We start from the raw sequence: 19,071 nt of genomic DNA, 5'->3' as shown, positions 1-19,071 counted from the left end.
CATGGCCAATCAGAGTCTGACTTTATGTAGGCGTATAGTAGAATGTCTGGTGATCTCGAGTCAAAAAAAATGGGAAACTAAGGTCTGGTTTTACACGATCTTCCGCAAAAGAGGCTACATTTTGGATTTAGCACAAACTTCTTCCTCAAAAAGATGCTCCCCACCCAATGTCGTTGACAAAAGGAGGCATGGGTTTGGATCTATTCGGAAGAACTACTTGCGATATAGTTTATATTTCAACAAAAAATGAAATCCACCATCCAGTGATCTCACACGGTCGGTCTTACGATATTAGTGAGGAGATAAATCGAGAAGCTGCAATTGATCACGACAGAGAGGACATTTTGGAACGAGTAAAAGCAATGGCTTGTCGAAAATTTAAAGGGCAAGGTATGGTCCAAGTTGATCGAAAGGGCATGCAAATATTCTAAAGGGCGACTAGATATTAATCGAGTTGATGGATTCGAAAAGTGTAGTGTGTAGAATTGATATAATAGGGTATCTCGATAGGGTTATCCTGATGCGATCTAGTTGAATCTAGTTCGCCAGAGGCACCCATGCTTCGCTTCACCATGCCACCATCCACACCCTAATTCACAGCCTAGCTCGTATGGTCTCACTGCAACTTGCCCTCCCTCACTTTCCACACGCAATATATATATATATATATCTGCCTCATGCGTGTCTGTGAGCAGTGGTCCACAAACTGAATTTGGTGAGCTTGTGTCTTCACCACGCCACCAATTAAATTCGCCCATCCAGGATCATCCACACCCTAAATCACAGCCTAGCTCGTATGGTCTCACTGCAACTTGCCCTCCCTCACTTTCCATATAATTTGAGTTATGATCAAATAATTTTTATCATAATTATTATGATCAATGATTGCAGGCTATCCCTCCATTTCAACCTTCAAAGTTCCTGCTGCTCAAGCATTGAATGGCATTGTCCAAAATATTCTCCTTCTTTTCTTCTTCTTCCACCATGAAAAGATGGACTGAGGCACAGTGTCTTGTCTTGTTCTATTTGTTCTCTTTCTCTATACGACTACGTCCCTAAACAAACAAAATCCAAAAAAAAAAAAAAAAAAAAAGGAAGAAAAGAGAAAGAGAGAGATGGAGAAAAAAAAGGGGGTAAATTGAGTGTGTCACGGCAGCCGTACCGCGATGACTACGGAACCCTATGAAATCTACTCCTCACCTACTTTTCATTCTTTAAGGAATTAATTAGATATATTTGGGCGAATTCAATGGATGATTATCTCTTCTCGAGAACCAATAAAGAACGGCGGAGTCGTTGTAGAGTAGAGCTGCCTCCTTCACTTTCCTGTCCTGTTTGTTTTTTGGGGCGATCGGAGACGACGATCTCGTGACGATGCAATGGTCAATGTTTTTGTAATAAATTGAGGGCTAATTTTGTTAAAAAGAATTAGGTGCTCTTTCACCTTCGACGGCGCTTGGTTAGGCGCACACGCATTAGCCTTTTGTTGAGGGAGGACTGAGGAGGAGGATGAGTTTTGGTGGGACCATTCTCGGGGGTGGAAGTCTTGCCGGTCGGCTCGTTTATGTTCGTAGAGATGTAGACGAGTCGAGTCCAGTTTAAACTCCTTCGTTAGAAGTTTGATTGAATTCGAATCGAGCGTGGCTTCAACCGAAAAGATTCTTATCCTTTAATATAGAATTATAAAATTTATGTATTTGAACACTAAGCTAGATGGAGAATCTAAAACGAATTGTGTTACTGCGAATCATAAAAGAATCAGACAATTCAAACACAAATGAAATACAGAAGCAAAATATATCCCGACTTGAATCGAGTTTCATCTTCATCACCTTGATCAACCTAAAGATCAAGAAAGAGGAAGGGTAGTAGGACTTGATTTTCCACGGTAGTTAAGACGATGGTAGCCGAATTCCTCCTCCGAATAGAATGAAAGATGAATTGATTGTATAACCTTACGAGAACTATGACTCTTTATATAGATTTGGAATTCATTTCCCTTATCAATTCATCAATAATAATAAATTTAGATATGACACAATATTTATGAAGATGTGTTTACAAATCTTTAATTTCTAGTCATGGTAGGCACGTGCCCTACCATGTGCCCTAGCATGATTTCAATTGGTTGGAGCCAGTGCACAAGATCATCAATATATTATTTCAATGATCGAAGGCCGAGATTTCCATGGTAAATGAATTTCTTCATCAATTTTAATTAAAAAAATTAATTCGATGAGCTTTTTTTTTGTTCTTGAGTGGTCCTGTAATTCTAGTTTTTTTATTTTGCCACTTGTATTAATGATTCTCCACTTGTTGGGATAAAATTGAATTAGAGATTATAATTTAATTTCTTGCAATAAATAAATAATAAAAAAGATTTAAGAAAAAGTTGTACCTGTCATGTACTCTACTGGTACACCAGCTACATTTTTTAATTATTATTATTTATTTATTTTTCTTAAATAAAATTTATTGATTATTATTTCGCTATAAAAATGAGCGACACGAAACCAACCACTCATCGGTTCTTCCAAGTCGTTGGTGGACTGGACTGGACTGGACGCCGATGTTGCGGCGGTTGTCGCGGGTGGCGGATTCCTCGCAGTACGAGGCGCTGCGGAGGCGGCGGCGGCCGTGGCAACGCAAGGAGAGGCGGGGGGCGGCGGCGGCGGCGGCGGCGGAAGGCCACGTACCGGTCTACGTCGGGGAGGAGATGGAGCGGTTCGAGGTCCCGACCCGGTTGCTGAACCGGCCGGCCTTCGTCGAGCTCCTCCGCCTGTCCGCCCAGGAGTACGGCTACGAGCAGCGCGGCGTGCTCCGCATCCCATGCCCCGCCCCGCTCTTCCGCCGACTCCTCGCTGCCGAGGAAGGGAAGCCGCCGCCGCCGCCGGCGGAGGAAGAGCTGCTCCAGTCTTCGTTCGACGAGTACTGGTTCCTGTCCTCCTCCGACCCGTGCTGAACGGCGAGCGACTCGAAGCGGGGAGCTTCGCTGTGCCTGTAGATAAGCGGCCCGCCGGCCGGGGAGGGGGGTGGTTGTGACTTGTGCAAAATAATGCTTCGAATCATTAATTGTGTTAGGCTACTGCTCTCTTTCCGTCTTATTTGTCTTCTTCAGGCATGCGAATATAGAAAAAATCTAAGACTTTGGCGTATGTGTTCGTCTATCCATGAAGCTCTTTGATTTGCTTTGTTCGATGGATCTCGCCAAACTGTTAATTTTAATGGCGGCCAATCATTACTTTATAAAAAAGGGGGAAGACGATCGAGAATTCACGCAGTCTTTTCCTCAATATTCACAAGCAATAAATGAAGAACAGTAACCTTATCACACAGAATTTCTGTAGGAAATCGCAAAATCATGTTTTTTTTTGTAACAGATAAGCAAAAAGAAGAATTTTTTATGCAGAATCGAGGTCCATGGCTGCCGCAGGATAGCTCGAGCAGCAGCGTTGCCGGAGCCGCCTTCGCCGTCGACGACACGCAGGCTCTTGGTCGACGTCGTCACTTGCTTGAGCATGTCGAACTCCGCCCCTTCTGCTTCCGTTCCTCCACGAACGCACTTGGCCAACAGCGCGCCGTCCTCCTCCGGCTCCAGAAGGCAGAAGCCGATCCAGCACGCACTCCGTGTCGGTGGTGTAGCGGACGGAGCAGGGTGGAGCCGCGGAGGGAGCAGAGGCCGCAGGGGATCCAAGATCGAGAGCATGCCGCGGCGGCCAGAGAAGAGTCCGCCGAGTAGCGGAGGGGAGAAGACGAGAGAATGTGAGACAACAAAGCATGTGCAGTATAGAGGCCGGCGATCGACCTCGCCGCCGACGGAATCGAGTGGAAGCTTCCGTCAATATGGAATTTCGGAGTAACAATTTTATTATTACATTAAGGTTCCCTTTTAATTGGTATATCTATTAATATTAATTTTTAAAATTTAACTTTAAAATTAATCAATTGATTAAAAGTAATTGATTGATCAAAAGATGGGTAGGTAGTTGTAATATTAATTGATTAATTAATATTTACAAAAGATTAATTGAATGAATAATGAAATTAATCATGACTATCATATTAATTTTATTAATTAATATATATTATAATTATTAATTAATTGATTTAATTAATGATAATTAATAATATTTTAAATAAAAAATCACATCTTATGTCTTTTCACATCTAGGAAAAATCCTTTATCCTTAGTCTCTATTACTATAAAAGGAACTCCACTTTTTATTCAAATCAATTAATTCAATTTAAGTTGTGAAATTTTCTTTTTCTTTTCTCTTCCCTCTTCTCTCCTCTCTAAAGAGTTCCAAGACTTTGAAAATTTGTAAATTTAAAATTTAAAGTACTTCTATTTCAAAAAATAAATCGTTGAATCTTAAGAGATAAACTATTGGTGGAACAATATCATCTTAAGAAAAGACCTTACTATTAGGAGTGTGCAACCGTAATTGCACTAGTTATTTAATTTAATTAATGATAATTAATAATACATTTCTTATCTTTTCACATCTAGAAAAAATCCTTTATCTTTGAAAATAATCCTTCATCCCTATAAAATGAATTTCACTTAATTCATTTTAAATTATGAAATCTCCTCTAAATTCTCTTCTTTCTCTCTCTCTTCTCTCTTAATAGTACTTCTAAGACTTTGGAAATTCACTAGGGTTCAAAATTTAGGGGACTTCTATTTTGAAATATAAGTCGTTGAATCTTGGGAAGGTGATTATCAATAAACAGTAGATGAGACAATATCATCTTAAACCTTGCTTTTAGGAGTGAGCTGCAATTGCCTCTCGTGGCAACTTTCCACTTCCTCTTCCTTTATGTAATACGTCCAAGCAAAGAAAAAGAGGGAGGTGATGTGAGATTAGTTCTTGGAAACAAGAAGAGCATTAGTTAATTTGGGAAAAAGAAGAACATCTCAAACAAAAGGGATTTGACTAGTGGAATACAAGGGGTCGTTCGTGGTAATTGTTCCTTTGACAACAAGCACAAACATCAATATTTATGACAATCAAACTATCATACCTTTTTTTAAGGATCTCAAATATTATTAAGTATAATTTTATAAGAGATATAATTGATAAGAAAAAGATAATTCTTGAGTATATCCCTACACGTACTATGATCGTTGATCCTTTTACTAAGTCATTAACTAAAGAGTCATTTTAAGAATACGTGAAGTCTTTAAGCTTTGTAGAATATAATATATTATAAATACAATTAGATATCGTAAGATTTTGATTGTGGAATGTTATGATATATGCAGTATATATATCATTGTTAAATTTGGATAAGTCTCAATGAACATATTAACAGGTTGAGATTAATCTTCTCACATGGATAATCATCTTTATCAATTAAGTATAAATAGAAGTAAGATCATTATTTATGTGACAACTAATGAAATTGTGAATGGAGACGTACCTATAAATTGAGGTCACCTTAATAGTAGCATCAAGATGAGATCATTTGTAAATTAATAATGATCGAAGTAAATGTGTTTACCATTTACTAAACTTGTTGGAAACCATATTAGAAATCATGAGTTGAATTCAAAATTAGACATTAAGTATGTCTAGATCAAAATTTGTACGATGTTATATTTATAAAAAACATACACTATTTATTAGTAAAAAGAATAACATCGTAGCATGTGATTCATATCATATGTGTTATAGCGACAATAAGATAGTAGAAGAATGAATCTTTACTTATTCTCTACTATGTGAGACCCTTGAGATTATAATATAATCTCTATTTTACCAATTTAGTGACTCTTTAGTTGTCTATTTGAAGTTTTAAAGAGTATCTGTTACTTTAGTATGTATCCTAATGACTATAATTAATTCGGTTTATAGGGCATGACTAAGAAAGTGATTGATTTAAATGAACGAATTCTAATTAAAAATGAAGATTAAAATTATTTACATCTTTTATATTTATTCACTAGTACCCATTATATTTTTTTATTTAGTACTAAAAAAATATGATTGTAAATAATTATAATAATTAGAGATATTGAACATGCTCTTGGTATAATAATCATTATGATACGAGAGATGTTCATATTAATATAAATGATTTAATTTAGGATAAATGCAAGATATAGAAAAGCGACTATATGTAAAGTGTAATAACTTTCTTAATATTAATCGCTTAGTATATTTAATTTGTTGTCGTACGTACTATTTTTTCTTATGTATAAATTGGATATTCTTATTTGATCTTCGTAACTTGACTTAGACGAGTGAAAAATATTATGAGTGGGTTGTAGATTGCAACTATAGTGCAGTTGCCTGTAGTGACAACTTCCCATACGTCCAAGTACAAAGAGAAAAACAGAGGTGATGTGAGATTAGTTCTTGGGAACAAGAAGAGCATCAGTTTTTGGGAAGAAGAAGAACATCTAGGGTGAAAGAGATTTGACTCGTGAAATACAAGGGAACGTTCGTGGTAATTATTCCTTCAACCACAAGTACAAACATCAATTGCAAGACATCGATTTGTAACTATTTATTTCCATTTTATATACTGCAATTATTTCATGCATATCAATCGATCAACACTAACTTTCACCTCAACTTTAATACTTTTATCCCCGTAAAGATAAAGTTACCTCAAGAGGTGTGTAGATATTCGAAGGGATAATTCGATAATCAAAAAGATTAAGTTAGTAACAACGATACATTTAGTATTCGAAGAAGTGTCTCGATAATCAAAAGAATGCGTCGAAAATACAAATAAGTACAAGGGTCTACGCCATCGACTCATTATCAAGTTAACTAACAGTACTAACTGTTGGATCAACACCGCCAATCCAATCGTATCTTCATTGGCCGACACCCATAGGATTATGACATTCTTATATTCGCAAAAGATGACGTAGCGATGACACTTCCAAGCAATCAGATTCAATTTGTTTATTTTGTATATATCGTCGTTATTTATTTTATTTTTATTTCATGAATCAATGAATCTGTTTTTTATTCAAACAAATTCAGAAAACTATTCGTGTTTCCATCCAGCACCACTGTTTAGCAGCTGGCAGGTGGCGGCTCTTGATCTTCCCCAATATGAATATGAACTATACAGACCTGATCAAGTCAATCTCAGGCAGTTGTCTGTTTGTTTAATTTCTGATGATAAAGAAGTTGAACCCATCGTTCTCCAAGAGAGCAAACAAACAAGAATTGAACAGATCAAACGTATTATATATTCAACAAGTACTTGAATAGACCAATTAATTAACTAAAAAATGACCATGGAACTTCATATATATGAACATGCTGAAGATATATCAACCTGTCCATCTCATCTTCAACCCTTTCATGATTAATAACTCGGTTTCAACATGAAGGCCAGCACCATTCACACATCAAGCTAAGCATAAAGCATGCACATTCTCGATCAACATCTCGAATAGTCAAATTATCAGACTGAACAGTCAGTTCTGGATGATGATATAATACATTTTATCATAATTTCCCTGGGAGTCAAAGACACACGTGTCAGTATGAATGCTTTTGAGATCTGTGTGATGGCTACTTGTCGACTGATCAAACAGGTGTAGATCGAGTGTATTTGTTTTAAAAGATAAAATAGCCATTAATTTTAAGAAATAATTAATTTTCTGCAGTGAACAAGAAGGATTCTAAGCGGCTAGATCTGAAGGCAAAAAAGGAAAAGGAAGAAAAGTCAAACTCTAGAAAAGGAAAGACGGCCGTCGGTCAACAATTCATCACTTGTCCACATCCACGCTGTTTGTTACTCGGTCAACGTAAACGCTATTTTTGTCGGCAACTGAGATTAATTAATTAATCAAAGTGATAAACACAAAATTAACTCACCGATCGATTGAAAAAATACAGTTTAAAAAATCAATTAAACGGTATTAATTATTTTCCAATTACAAAGGAGTCTTTTAGCTTTGCCAGCTTTCTACGACGAGATTAATTAATCTTCTTCCTTAATTTCCATTTTCGTTGCCATGAATAGGATCCAATGAATAGTTATCATCCGCCAAGAACTGCTCGATCCAACCCAGCTCGTCCCAGAAGCCGTCTCCGGCGAAGTCATTCGAGCTCGGGCTCTGATCCCAGCTTGCCGGCCGATCATGATACACAGCGCTCGCGGAGCTCCACTCGCCGGCGACGTTGTTGTAATCTTCTACGTGCAGTTCCGGCGCCGCCGCCTCCGGAGAGCCCCCGGAGGATCCGGAGCACATGTACTCGTCGGGGTCGAAGCAGTTGGTGACGCTGCTGGAATATTCCGGCGGGGACGACGACGACTTCGTCGTCGGGGCTGAGGCCCTGTAGCTGTTGGGCTGCTTCTTGTACGAGCCGCTCCTCTTGAAGATTCTGCAGATCGTCCACACCTCCTGCAACATTTAAATTAACTTCGTCAATTTAACGATCGATCGAGTAGAAACGGATTGGCGTTTAGTAGACTCGTTCGAGGAAGGCCCCGAGGGGCGATATTTTGTTGACCGTTGACTTTGGGAAATTCAGGAATGGTTCGAGGGTCGAGTCAATGCATCGTTCAGCAAGTGAAGTGAAAAAGTCAACCACGGACTGATTGTTTTTGTTTTGTTTTGTTTTAGGAGAAGAGGAAATGAGAAATTGGAGCTTACAGCTTCTTGCAAGCTTGCAGCGTTCTTGGAGGCGGTTTCGCCGGAGGAGGAGGAGGGGAGGCGGAACTCGTGCATCATCCAGTCGGTCTTGGTGCCCTTCCCGGCGTGGCCGCGGTAGTACACCAGCGACTTCTTGAGCCCGATGCAGCGGCCGGAGGAGTGAATCGGCCGGTCGATCCCGGTGGCCTTCCAGAAGCCGCAGCCGGTGACCCTGTTAGGCCGGACGCTGTTCCTGTACTTCCTCCCCCGCCGGCAGAAGAAGTACCACTCCTTTTCCCCGGCCGTCGTCACGTTCCCTGCAGATCACCAAAAAAACCACAATCTCATCATCAATTCACCTTAAAAATCGGATTTTTAAATCAGAAAAAACTTAAAATTGCAGAAAATTTCGATGGCGCAATAAAGATCAATTACTTACTCGGCAGATCCCAGGGCTCGTGCTTGTAAATCTCCATCTCCTTGATGATCTCGATACTGAGCCGCTTCTTCTGGACCTTCCGCCGGAGGTAGAAGCCGACGAGCTCCTCGTCGGTGGGGTGGAAGCGGAACCCCGGCAGCATCGCTTCGTCCTCCTCCACCTCCGCCGCCTCTCGCTCTGCTCTCTCTACCTTCTCCATCATCATTCACTCCGACGATTCCTGCCGTTCCGCGCGCGTACTCTCTTCGATCGCTTTCTTCTGTTTCAAAAACTTGTCAAAATTACAGATCTTCTGAAGAAGAGGAAGCAAAACGAAGATGGTGGAGTTCAAAGCCCTGCCCTTCCCTATATATATATCTGTGACTGTGATCGCTCCATGGAATTCTTCAATCTTCAACTTCGGTGTGCAGAATTTACTGTCGTTTCTGAGATAAATTAAATTATTATTATAATAATAATTTTTGTGACGCGTATTCTGATACTCAGGGGAAATCACGTGCCGCGCGAGGGGCTTACTTGAATATTATATTATTTTTTATCATTCACAAATTTTATAAGGTCTCCGATGCAATTTTCTTGCCTTGATTTAAGGAATACTTATTCTAAGGATTAGACTAACTAGATCCAATCACACAGCTGACTCAACCCTACCGACCGATTGGATTCACAAAAGAGTTCATCTAATTTAACGTTTACACTCTAATAAACTGATTAGTTTCTTATTTTATCAAAGTCAACTTAGCAATCGCGATCGTAGAGATATAGTGTGAACCATATAATCTTGGTGACTTCATCTCGCTGCGAGGCCAAACATATTCGGCATGTGCTCCACATAGATGTATCTTACGAAATTGTTTGACAAGGTTTAGAATAGTAATGTCAAAGTAAATAAACTAGTAGGGCATGAATAATTGAGCAAGAGATGCTAAATTATTTGTTAGGGTTGAAGTCTTGGATCAGTTGTGCAGGAGTTGATCATGATAAAAAAGATTAGCACTAAGATAGGGATCATAAGATTGCTCGAACTATGAGAAAAATGTGCAAAATCTTGTGAGATGGTTGGTATTTTCCTAATAATTACTTTCAAAAATTTAGGGATGATCCGACTTCTTTTGGTCTTAACCACGGAGTACACGAGTTTGATAGTGATATTAGAAGTTACTTTAGCATTAAGTTTATTCAATTTATGACATAAGAGATGATTACATATAGCAACGTAAGTATGATGATTAACTATTGGTAGAATTTGATGTATTTAGATGGAAGATTTGAGGAGAGGAAAAAATTAATCGAACATTTTAGAGGCATTTTAGGATATAAAATTACCCTTAATGAGGTGTGATGAACAATCTATTATTGTTTTAAACAATTAATTAGCTTAAAATGTTCATGTGAAGAATGAAGCTTAATTAATTAATGTTATGGGTCGGTATGATTTGATCTAGAAGGTCAAATTTGATCTAATTAGATGACACGTCAAACAAAAGATTTGATTCCAGGGTTGATTGGCTTAGTACCACGCCCCGACTTGGCAACCAGCGCAGGTCAGGATCCACTATCCGACTCGACAATCAGCAAGATCTGATACCCAACTTGGCAACCGGCACAAGTCAAGTTCCACCATCCGACTCGACATCCAACTCAGCTCGGGATCCCACACCTAACCTCCCTCAAAGCTCAACTCCAGTTCGACACCCAACTTCGAGCCTCTAGTCCTAGCCGCTCCACCAAGTCTCCTCCCGACCGTATCATATCTCATCTCGGCCTCAAGGCTTGTCTAAGATGACTTTGGCTCGGGCTCTCTTTGTCGCCCACGCTCCACCTACTCAGTGCCTACACCGCACTCAACCGACTCTGCTCATTTTCTCATTTAGCTGGGCTGGCTGTCGCTAGAAGGGCACATGCAATCATTTACCTAGATGGGACATCAGCTATGGATACTTCTCCACTAAGGGATATTCTCCTTAATTAATTAAGATAAGACAGTTTTCTCTTTTATAAGTCTATATAACTCCCCCGCCTTTGATGGATACAAGTACGCGCACAACACCCACAAACATTCTCTCCATATTCCGCATTCTCTTCTCCTTCTCTAGTTAAAGATCTGACTTAAGTGTCGGAACGGTTGAGAGCATCTCTGGCCTCCATTCTCACTCTCCTCTTCTTTCTTGCAGTTCAAAGCTCGATGGCGGGTCAAAGTTCATCATCCTTGTCCTTCGCTGCTCGTGAGTACTACCTTGACCGTCCATCTACAAGCTAGGTGGTCGACGACTCGTCCGGAATGCGATGTCAAACAAGAACAATTAACATCTTAATACGAACCCAAATCCAATAGTTCTGAATCTAATTTATGTACCTAACTTTAGCAAAAGGTGTAATCCGTCATCCCAACGACCCCACGACCATTTGTGAAGAGGTAAATCAGGAAATTGTAGTTAGCCATTATAGAGGGCATATTTGACCCTTGCCTACTTCAATAAATTTATCCCGTACTAATCAACTCAACCATATTCCGCAATTTATGTACCTAACTACACATCGATCGAGTGAGTTTGTACGTACATGACAATGATGCTTCTCATGACTTTAAAAAGAGAGATTACAAGTCGAAAATCTAATCATTCCAACTCCATTACCACTTCGAGGATCACATTCGTCTTTGAAATGATCATAAGGTGACAATTAATAGCGACAACTCCAACTCCACACCATCTACTACACTAAATATTTTTGACTCGACCATGACTTAAATAATAATAATAATAATTTTAATTGATTATAATATTCTTTTGCATTAAATACCAAAAATAATAATTTATTATTATTATTTTTTCAAAATGATATTTTTTATGAAAATAAATGAACCCCCTTAATTACTATAAATAGAACTAAATTAATCTTGGCCACAAAACTTGCTAAATTGACTAGCGGCGTCAATTCTAGTGCCCACTTAATTTTAGTGCGCCACATCAAGATCAAGATCAAGATCACGATCATGTTGTGTATTCATGTGCTCGATCGATCGATAGATCAATTCGAATTGATGTGCACATCGCAATCGAATAATGTTTGTCTTGTTCTTGTGTGCCCATCGATTACAACTCATTCCCATTGATTTTAATCAATGATTAGCTTTTAATCACCTTTCTTAATGGACGTGTTCATACATTTAACCCGATCATGTGGGGCCGCTAATGGACAGATGTGTTCATACATTTAACAATATTAATTTTCTGTTTTCTGTAATTGTTCGGTTCTTATTGAAAAACATATATACATTCCAAAATTAGATTCAAAACTAGAAGCAAAAAAAGAAATCGCTTAGCAATTTAGAATTCCATTTATTTATTTGTTTTTCTTAATTTGAAGATCGTCTTCAAGTTGTTTTGTTTCTGTATTTTTTTCCTCAAAAAAATATTAATAATCAATCTTTGAAAAGAAAAAAAAAATCAAGTCAAGTCTCAAATTCCTTTTAGAATAATTTCATTTTTATTTATTATTTTTTGGGAATGCTTTTGAAGACTTTTTTTCATCATCTTATTTTTCCTGTTTTGAATTTTTCAAATTGGCTTCAAATATTTGAATTTGTTGAAATCCAATTCAAGTTGGATTTTGATTTTATTTTTCTTAAATAGTTTAAATATCTGAAAATAAATTAGGAGAGCATTAATTCGGAAAGTGACAAATAATTGTTCCACTGAATTGCGATGGAGCATGATTCAACTCGCACTCTTAATTATTTTATTTTATTTTTTTAAAAAATAATTATGGTTATTAATACAATATTGTATGATGTCAAAATTGTAGTGATAGATAATTCTACTAAAAATAAATAATAAGTCTAGTCGATTTGATCCAGAGTTATTCAAGATTAATTAAAAATTAATAGAGATTAAAATAATCTCGGGAGCAAATCAAAGTCATTAATTTAATGATTAAAGTTGGTCAAAATAGAATTTCCAATCAAGTGATGATTAATCAAGCATTAAGATTAACTAACCCGAAAGTTCTTAAATAATTTTTGTTGTCAATTTATTTGGAAACTAATATAAAAATGAACATTTAATTTATATTTCAAGGAGAGTTTCTTTTTATAGTATATCAAAAATATCATATGTTCCATCTGCACTATACCTAGGACATAAAAGATATTTTAAGCCCTGATGATATATGTTTATTGAGCCAAGTTGCATCCCTTGACCTATAATTATATATCATCTAACCATTTCATCATCTTTGTATTCTAATATTTTATAATTCTATTATTGTTTCCTACATTATATTCGACAAGGTACCTAGTAGAATAGAGTGGAGAACATTTTAAATACAAATACATCTATGTTGGATTGTAAGGGTGCAAATATAGTCTCACATCTAAAATACATAAAAAAAATTATGGGGTTAAAAGGATGGAAAATATCTTTATTAGTATGAGGCCTTTTGGTGAGAGCCTAAGAACAAAGTCATGAGGGCTTAGGCCTAAAGTGGATAATATCATACCATTGTAGAGATATTTTGATTCCATCGATTTTAATAAGTGATATCAGAGCAAGGTTGCTCTTCACCGGACTAACCGTCGGATGAGCCATGATCCAGATCTAACCATGTGGTTTGAACCTTAAACAAAGGAAGTGGGTGCTCCTGTGTCTGAATCAAGAGGACCAAACACCAGGTGAGAAGTCCTAGTAGGTCGAGTGGACTGAGGGACAAAAAGTCCTAGTTGCGACTATGTGGGAAATCCTAGTAGGTCGGGTGGACCAAGAGGCAAAAAAGTCCTAGTTGCGACTAGGTGGAAAGTCCTAGTTGGTCGGGTAGACCGACGAGCAAAAAGTCCTGGTGGATCGAGGATTCAGACATAAAAAAAAATGACGTTGAGGGGGGGCCTGCGACTAGGTGGGAAGTCCTAGTAGGTCGGGTGGACCGAGAGACAAAAAGTCCTAGTTGCGACTAGGTAGGACGTCCTAGTAGGTCGGGTGGACCGAGGGGCAAAAAAGTCATAGCTGTGGCTAGGTGGGAAGTCCTAGTAAGTTAGGTGGACCGAGGGGTAAAAAGTCTTGGTGGGTCGAAGATTCAGACATAAAAAACCAGGACGAAGATTCAGACATAAAAAAAAATGACGTTGAGGAGGGGCCTGTGGTCCTTTGTTTGAGGAGAGAATTGTTGGGTTGCAAGGGTACAAACATAGTCCCACATCTAAACTACATGGAAAAGATCATGGGGTTAAAAGGATGAAAAGTATCTCCATTAGTATGAGACCTTTTGGGGAGAGCCTAAGAACAAAACCATGAGGTCCATTAGTATGAGACCTTTTGGGGAGAACCCAAGAACAAAACCATGAGGGCTTAGGCCCAAAGTGGACAATATCATACTATTATGGAGATATTTTGATTCCATCAGTTTTAACAATCTCTTACTATTTTTAATTTGATTAGACTACTTAACCTTTAATATATTGAGGATGAGAGGATAAGCTTGGCCTCTAATTCATCATTTATTATAATTAAGTTAATCGAATTTTAAGGTAAATTTTTAATGACTAATAAGTTATTGAATGGGTCTAAGTAGAAGGTCAACTTCTATTCAATAAATGCCCATCTAATTAATTCAAATATCTCCTAGGTAGGAATTCAATGCATAGTCTCAACATTTTGAGTTTCTAATGAACTCCATGTGGAAAATAAAATAAAAAATAAAAATCTTAGTCAAATGATATATGAATAATTAGATAGCTAGATTCCCATTCCAATGTATGTTTATATATTAAGCAAGTTTGCAACCTTTGAGTGTGAGCTTAGATTTGTGGAATCGATAAAGTTGTTGGCCTACTTAACTTAAATTGAGTTAAGGATAAGGATTAGAATATTATTTAACCGGTTTTTATCTGATGATTAACAACTTAACACGAGATTGAGGATGTTAAGATAGATGTAAAACATACGAAGATGGACACCTAATAATATAGAAAGAAAGAGATTTAATAGTAACGAAGAGTTCGTATAGATGACTCTACCTCGTGAAATAAAGAACTAAAATACACAAAGACCAATCAAATTCGAAGTTTGAAGATTGGCTATTAGTTTATTCTCCAGTAGATGGTTTCTTATGGTGGTTTTCATTTCTAAAAGGATTCATTGTCCCCTTGATCTTTCTCTCTATTCCTCATTCTGTCCAAAACCCTAGTTTCATGGAGTCTTTTCTACTGCCATGTTTCCTGCTGCGTCCTCCAGATTGTGTTTGTACAGGCTATCGAAACCGAAGATGTCGGCTGTAACGTGCCAACGGTTTCGTTTCGTCGTAGGGAGTCTTTCTTCTGCTTCATGCTCCTTGGTGCTTGGAGCATTAGGGTGGACTTTCCTTAACGATTTTCGTAGAATTTGAATCCCACAGAGGTTCTCCTAGTGTTACTGTATAATAGTGTGATTCAAACAAGTTGGAGCAACTTCATTTTAGCAAACTATATAGCTTTCTGAAACCTGTTTTGTAACATTACACTTACTGGAGTAGACCATCAGCGATTATCATCGATAGCTAACTTCCGTTTTTCTCGTTTATACGACGAACTAATGGACACTGAAACTCATTGCTGCTTGGTTAACATCTTTACAAGTCCTCTTATGATCTTTCTGAACCACATCACATTCATGATAAACAGTGTTGTTGGCACCATGAAAGTAAGGAAGTAACCGAATTTGTGCATTTGCTCGATCTGTTAGACGAGGAAGAGCATGTCAAAGTTCGCGAGTGTTGCGATATAACTAGTCAGATAAGAGGATCCACACCTGATCATAGTAAACATATAGGTTACAGAACAAGTAGATGAACAGCAGTATTCTTGCCACCTGCATAGAATTAATCTCTTGGTGAGTCAGGGTGTAGTTCGAAATCTAACTAGTCGAGAGTCAGTAAGAATGAGCTTGTCGTTTAACCATCGACTCTGAGTACATACCAGCCATGCGACGACCATCATCACACCATTGATGATATATGCTCTAGAATTTTTCATTCCAGCGGTGTCGAGGAACCTTCACAAAAGATGGAAAATTAAAAGCAAAGATGTTTTTGAGCAATATGAACTACACAATGTTGTGGTGTCGTGTAGTTACTACCATCGTAAATTTATCCCCGGAGTGGTGGCTTCGGAAATGAGGACCATGTATGTGTATAGCTGCCCTTCTCCGGTCGAAATAGAATAAGAAACTGCTATTATTGATAGCAAATGATGGAGAACCTAGAGCATTAAATCAGTAGTTATTCTGAGTTAGATACAATCGGTTAAGTTTTCGAGTGTGAGTATACGAAGTAAGTCAGCAGCCAGACCATCGTAGATTAATGATGGTGTACTTACATACTCCGTTCCACCGAGGGAAGGATATAGCCAGAAAATCATCGTAAGATCTGTAATGAAGTACCCGATCGAGATCTGCAAGGTTGCATCAAGATATGGACTTATGAACTGTATAGCTCTTCAACAAACTCCAAAGGAATGAGAATTCTTTAAAAAGTTCATACCCCTAATGCAAAATTAGAGATGCTTGAATTTCTAAATATAACGAGTCCATCCGGGCGATTTGTGAAGAGATCTGAGAAGAATACTAAATAAATTGACATCGTTGTGATAAAAACAGCATGGACACTAGACATTCCCCTGCAAAAGCAGGCAGCATTGGTAAGTAGGACAGTTTGCACACCGAAAAAAAGTTCTGAATTTATTTAGTGGCTTCTCACCTGTTGTTCCACTCGACTTGCTGGATGTTTTTGAGAGATGAAAATCCTTTGTAGTAAGAAGAACTAATCAAATTGGTAGCATTATATGCCTGAGAATCAGAGACTGTTACGAAGATGAATGAGACACTATCTTAAGCGAGCAAGAAGATAAAGCCAGTAAATCTTATCAAAATATGTTTCCTTTCGCATGGACCAAAAAAACAAAAATATGAGCTCAAAAGTTTTAAACTAATAAACACAAGTTCTTTAACAAATCATACAATCAACTAGAAGTGCACATGGCATCTCTCTACTTCAATGAATTTATCCCAATTCAATCATTTTTTTTATCTCACAACCCACTTAGATGAAATTGACCAATCAACTTATAGGGCACAATCACTTGAACAGAATACCTAGGTCAAGTTAATAATAGCTCCTTCATATAAAGCTTTTCTATTAGCCCACAATTCTCCAAGGTAGACCTGAATTAGGGTGCAAGTTGCAACCAAACAGTTAGTAAATCAATAAGGAGCATACCATTTTGGACATGAAGATGCCTGCAATTATAGAGGTATATGGGACAACAGGATCTGCTAGCAAGTAGTTTCTAACCAGCTGGTCGACGTGGTAAATGTAGGCCTTCTCTGGTATCATCTTAGAAACTGCATTACAACATATCAAGGCTGCAATCAGATCATGTCATATATAAGGAAATCCTGCAAGAATACCTGCTGAACAAGCCCTAGTTTAGTGAGTAAAAATGAGATCAAGCCTCCCAACTGATGACGACAATGACAACAACAACAACAAACCGTGAGCCTCACTATTTGAAGGTGGCTACATGAATTTTATTCTTCCAAATCCTCCAACTGCAAGACAGTATTACGTTATGATACACCTGTGGCTTCAGCAGCTCTATGCTCTTCTTTAACTCTTTAATATAGAAGAGGCCTAACATGATTGTATCTTATGTTGGAAATAAACACTCGATTATGGAAGTCTACTTTTATAGTCCTAAAGAGTAAACAGATGTTATTTTGGAAAATGATACCACTTTTCTAGCTGCGTCTGTGACCGAATGCAAACAGTATGAGCAGTATCATGGTGTTATCAAAACTAGCTAGCTTAGCTCTCCAACACATATGATCACTATGCGCGTTAATCATAATCCAGTAAATGTATCTAATTCTACTCCATATCTCCATACAACAATACCAACTTTCAGCTATCAAACATTTGTAAATTTATCCACAATTTTCCCTGTATTATACCAATCAGCAAAGAGGAAATACAAAATATTCTGCAAGGCAAACACTTTAAGGAAGAAAAAAACACAAACGAGATCAAAAGCTGAGGAAAACTAACTAAATCTAGAAATTTACGATTCTATTCAAGCAAATTAACCTATGTGAACCATCTCGTGGCCTGGAACTTCCCTGCAAAATCCTTCTTTTTCAATCATTTTATCAGCACTAGGGCATCAGGCCACACAATAAGACTGAAGTAACAACCTTTCCGAGACAATCTCACTATAAAACCATCATCCACAATCTCAAAGACCAAACTTGCATCATCATTTTCATCGCAAGGCATCTCTCAGAACACCAAAATATCGAATCACCAAAAAGGGGGAAAAGGTACTAGTTTTGGAACACGATCAAACTCTCCCAGGCACAAGTAATGAACGCAAGGAAGAAGAGAAAAAAAAAACACTACCTTAAGAAACGAGCAGAGAGCGGCACCAGACTGCGTCACTAGAAACCAATAGGAGGAGCCTCAGGATCTCAGAATACGAGTAGCGTGGCGATTGGAGAGAGAGAGAGACGCGAGGGTTTGGGGGACTAAGGAACGCGCCATTTAAAGCGGAGTTGGATTGGAGCGCAAGAGATTGAGACGGACGCTACCTTTATTCCCCAACGCACATTAATAGCGTGACCCTCAACGCAACCACGATCCAACCTCGAATTTATATTAGAAAAAGAAGAATTTTGCTTTTTCTTTCCTCCTTTTCTTCGCATTCGATCATCTTGCTCGTCTCGTCGGTTGAATTTCGAGGAAACGCAAATGGATCGACTACTAGTAGAGATCACAGCAAACAAGAAAGAGAGACAAAAATGTTGCATGATTTCGACAGGTTCTGAGAAGAAAGGTTTATTTGTTAATTACGCTGGATACGGCCAAATCTAGTTGGGTTTACACTTTCCAGTTTAGGGAGTGTCCTAAATGCGGCGGATCTTTGCAGCCAATTGAATATTATGACTAATATAGAAAAAAAAACAAACACAGTTATCCAAGTCAACACGTAGAAAGTTTTTCT

The 19,071-nt window shown here is 38.0% G+C and overlaps 3 protein-coding genes across 3 annotated transcripts; 1 reads left to right on the top strand and 2 right to left on the bottom strand.

Moving 5' to 3' along the window:
• The first annotated feature begins 2,543 nt into the window (after positions 1-2,543).
• Positions 2,544-3,155, top strand: LOC141830050 (auxin-responsive protein SAUR71-like). Its single transcript, XM_074717530.1, has one exon. It carries the CDS (start codon positions 2,570-2,572, stop codon positions 2,960-2,962), a length of 393 nt encoding a protein of 130 aa, XP_074573631.1. The 5' UTR covers positions 2,544-2,569; the 3' UTR covers positions 2,963-3,155.
• Positions 3,156-7,850: 4,695 nt separating this feature from the next.
• LOC141829347 (transcription factor JUNGBRUNNEN 1-like) lies at positions 7,851-9,394 on the bottom strand. The gene is made up of 3 exons (XM_074716798.1): positions 9,048-9,394; positions 8,630-8,925; positions 7,851-8,377 (listed from the first exon to the last, which is right to left on the bottom strand). Exons 1-3 carry the CDS (start codon positions 9,250-9,252, stop codon positions 7,967-7,969), a joined length of 912 nt encoding a protein of 303 aa, XP_074572899.1. The 5' UTR covers positions 9,253-9,394; the 3' UTR covers positions 7,851-7,966.
• Positions 9,395-15,488: 6,094 nt separating this feature from the next.
• On the bottom strand, positions 15,489-18,625 carry LOC141829348 (uncharacterized). The gene is made up of 9 exons (XM_074716800.1): positions 18,471-18,625; positions 17,292-17,416; positions 16,773-16,861; positions 16,557-16,692; positions 16,393-16,467; positions 16,154-16,275; positions 15,994-16,069; positions 15,827-15,886; positions 15,489-15,753 (listed from the first exon to the last, which is right to left on the bottom strand). The coding sequence occupies exons 2-9, from the start codon at positions 17,406-17,408 to the stop codon at positions 15,625-15,627; spliced, it is 804 nt and encodes a 267-aa protein (XP_074572901.1). The 5' UTR covers positions 17,409-17,416; positions 18,471-18,625; the 3' UTR covers positions 15,489-15,624.
• Positions 18,626-19,071: the final 446 nt, after the last annotated feature.

Source organism: Curcuma longa, chromosome 5, assembly GCF_044706935.1.
Source record: "Curcuma longa cultivar G26 ecotype Majalengka, Jawa Barat chromosome 5, ITB_CL_G26_1.1, whole genome shotgun sequence".
Lineage (NCBI taxonomy): Eukaryota > Viridiplantae > Streptophyta > Magnoliopsida > Zingiberales > Zingiberaceae > Curcuma > Curcuma longa.
Note: the sequence above shows the minus strand (reverse complement) of the source record. Positions and strands in the feature narration are given on the sequence as shown.

Bases quoted from the DNA above. Each gene is read 5' to 3' on its own strand.
- LOC141830050 (XM_074717530.1), top strand. From the start codon at position 2,570: ATGTTGCGGCGGTTGTCGCGGGTGGCGGATTCCTCGCAGTACGAGGCG.
- LOC141829347 (XM_074716798.1), bottom strand. From the start codon at position 9,252: ATGATGATGGAGAAGGTAGAGAGAGCAGAGCGAGAGGCGGCGGAGGTG. The intron at 8,926-9,047 runs GTAAGTAATTGA...GGTGATCTGCAG, and splicing joins CGAGCCCTGGGATCTGCCGA to GGAACGTGACGACGGCCGGG. The intron at 8,378-8,629 runs GTAAGCTCCAAT...TAAATGTTGCAG, and splicing joins CTGCAAGCTTGCAAGAAGCT to GAGGTGTGGACGATCTGCAG.
- LOC141829348 (XM_074716800.1), bottom strand. From the start codon at position 17,408: ATGATACCAGAGAAGGCCTACATTTACCACGTCGACCAGCTGGTTAGA. The intron at 15,887-15,993 runs GTATGTACTCAG...AATTCTATGCAG, and splicing joins TGATGGTCGTCGCATGGCTG to GTGGCAAGAATACTGCTGTT. The intron at 15,754-15,826 runs GTGTGGATCCTC...CTCGTCTAACAG, and splicing joins TATATGTTTACTATGATCAG to ATCGAGCAAATGCACAAATT.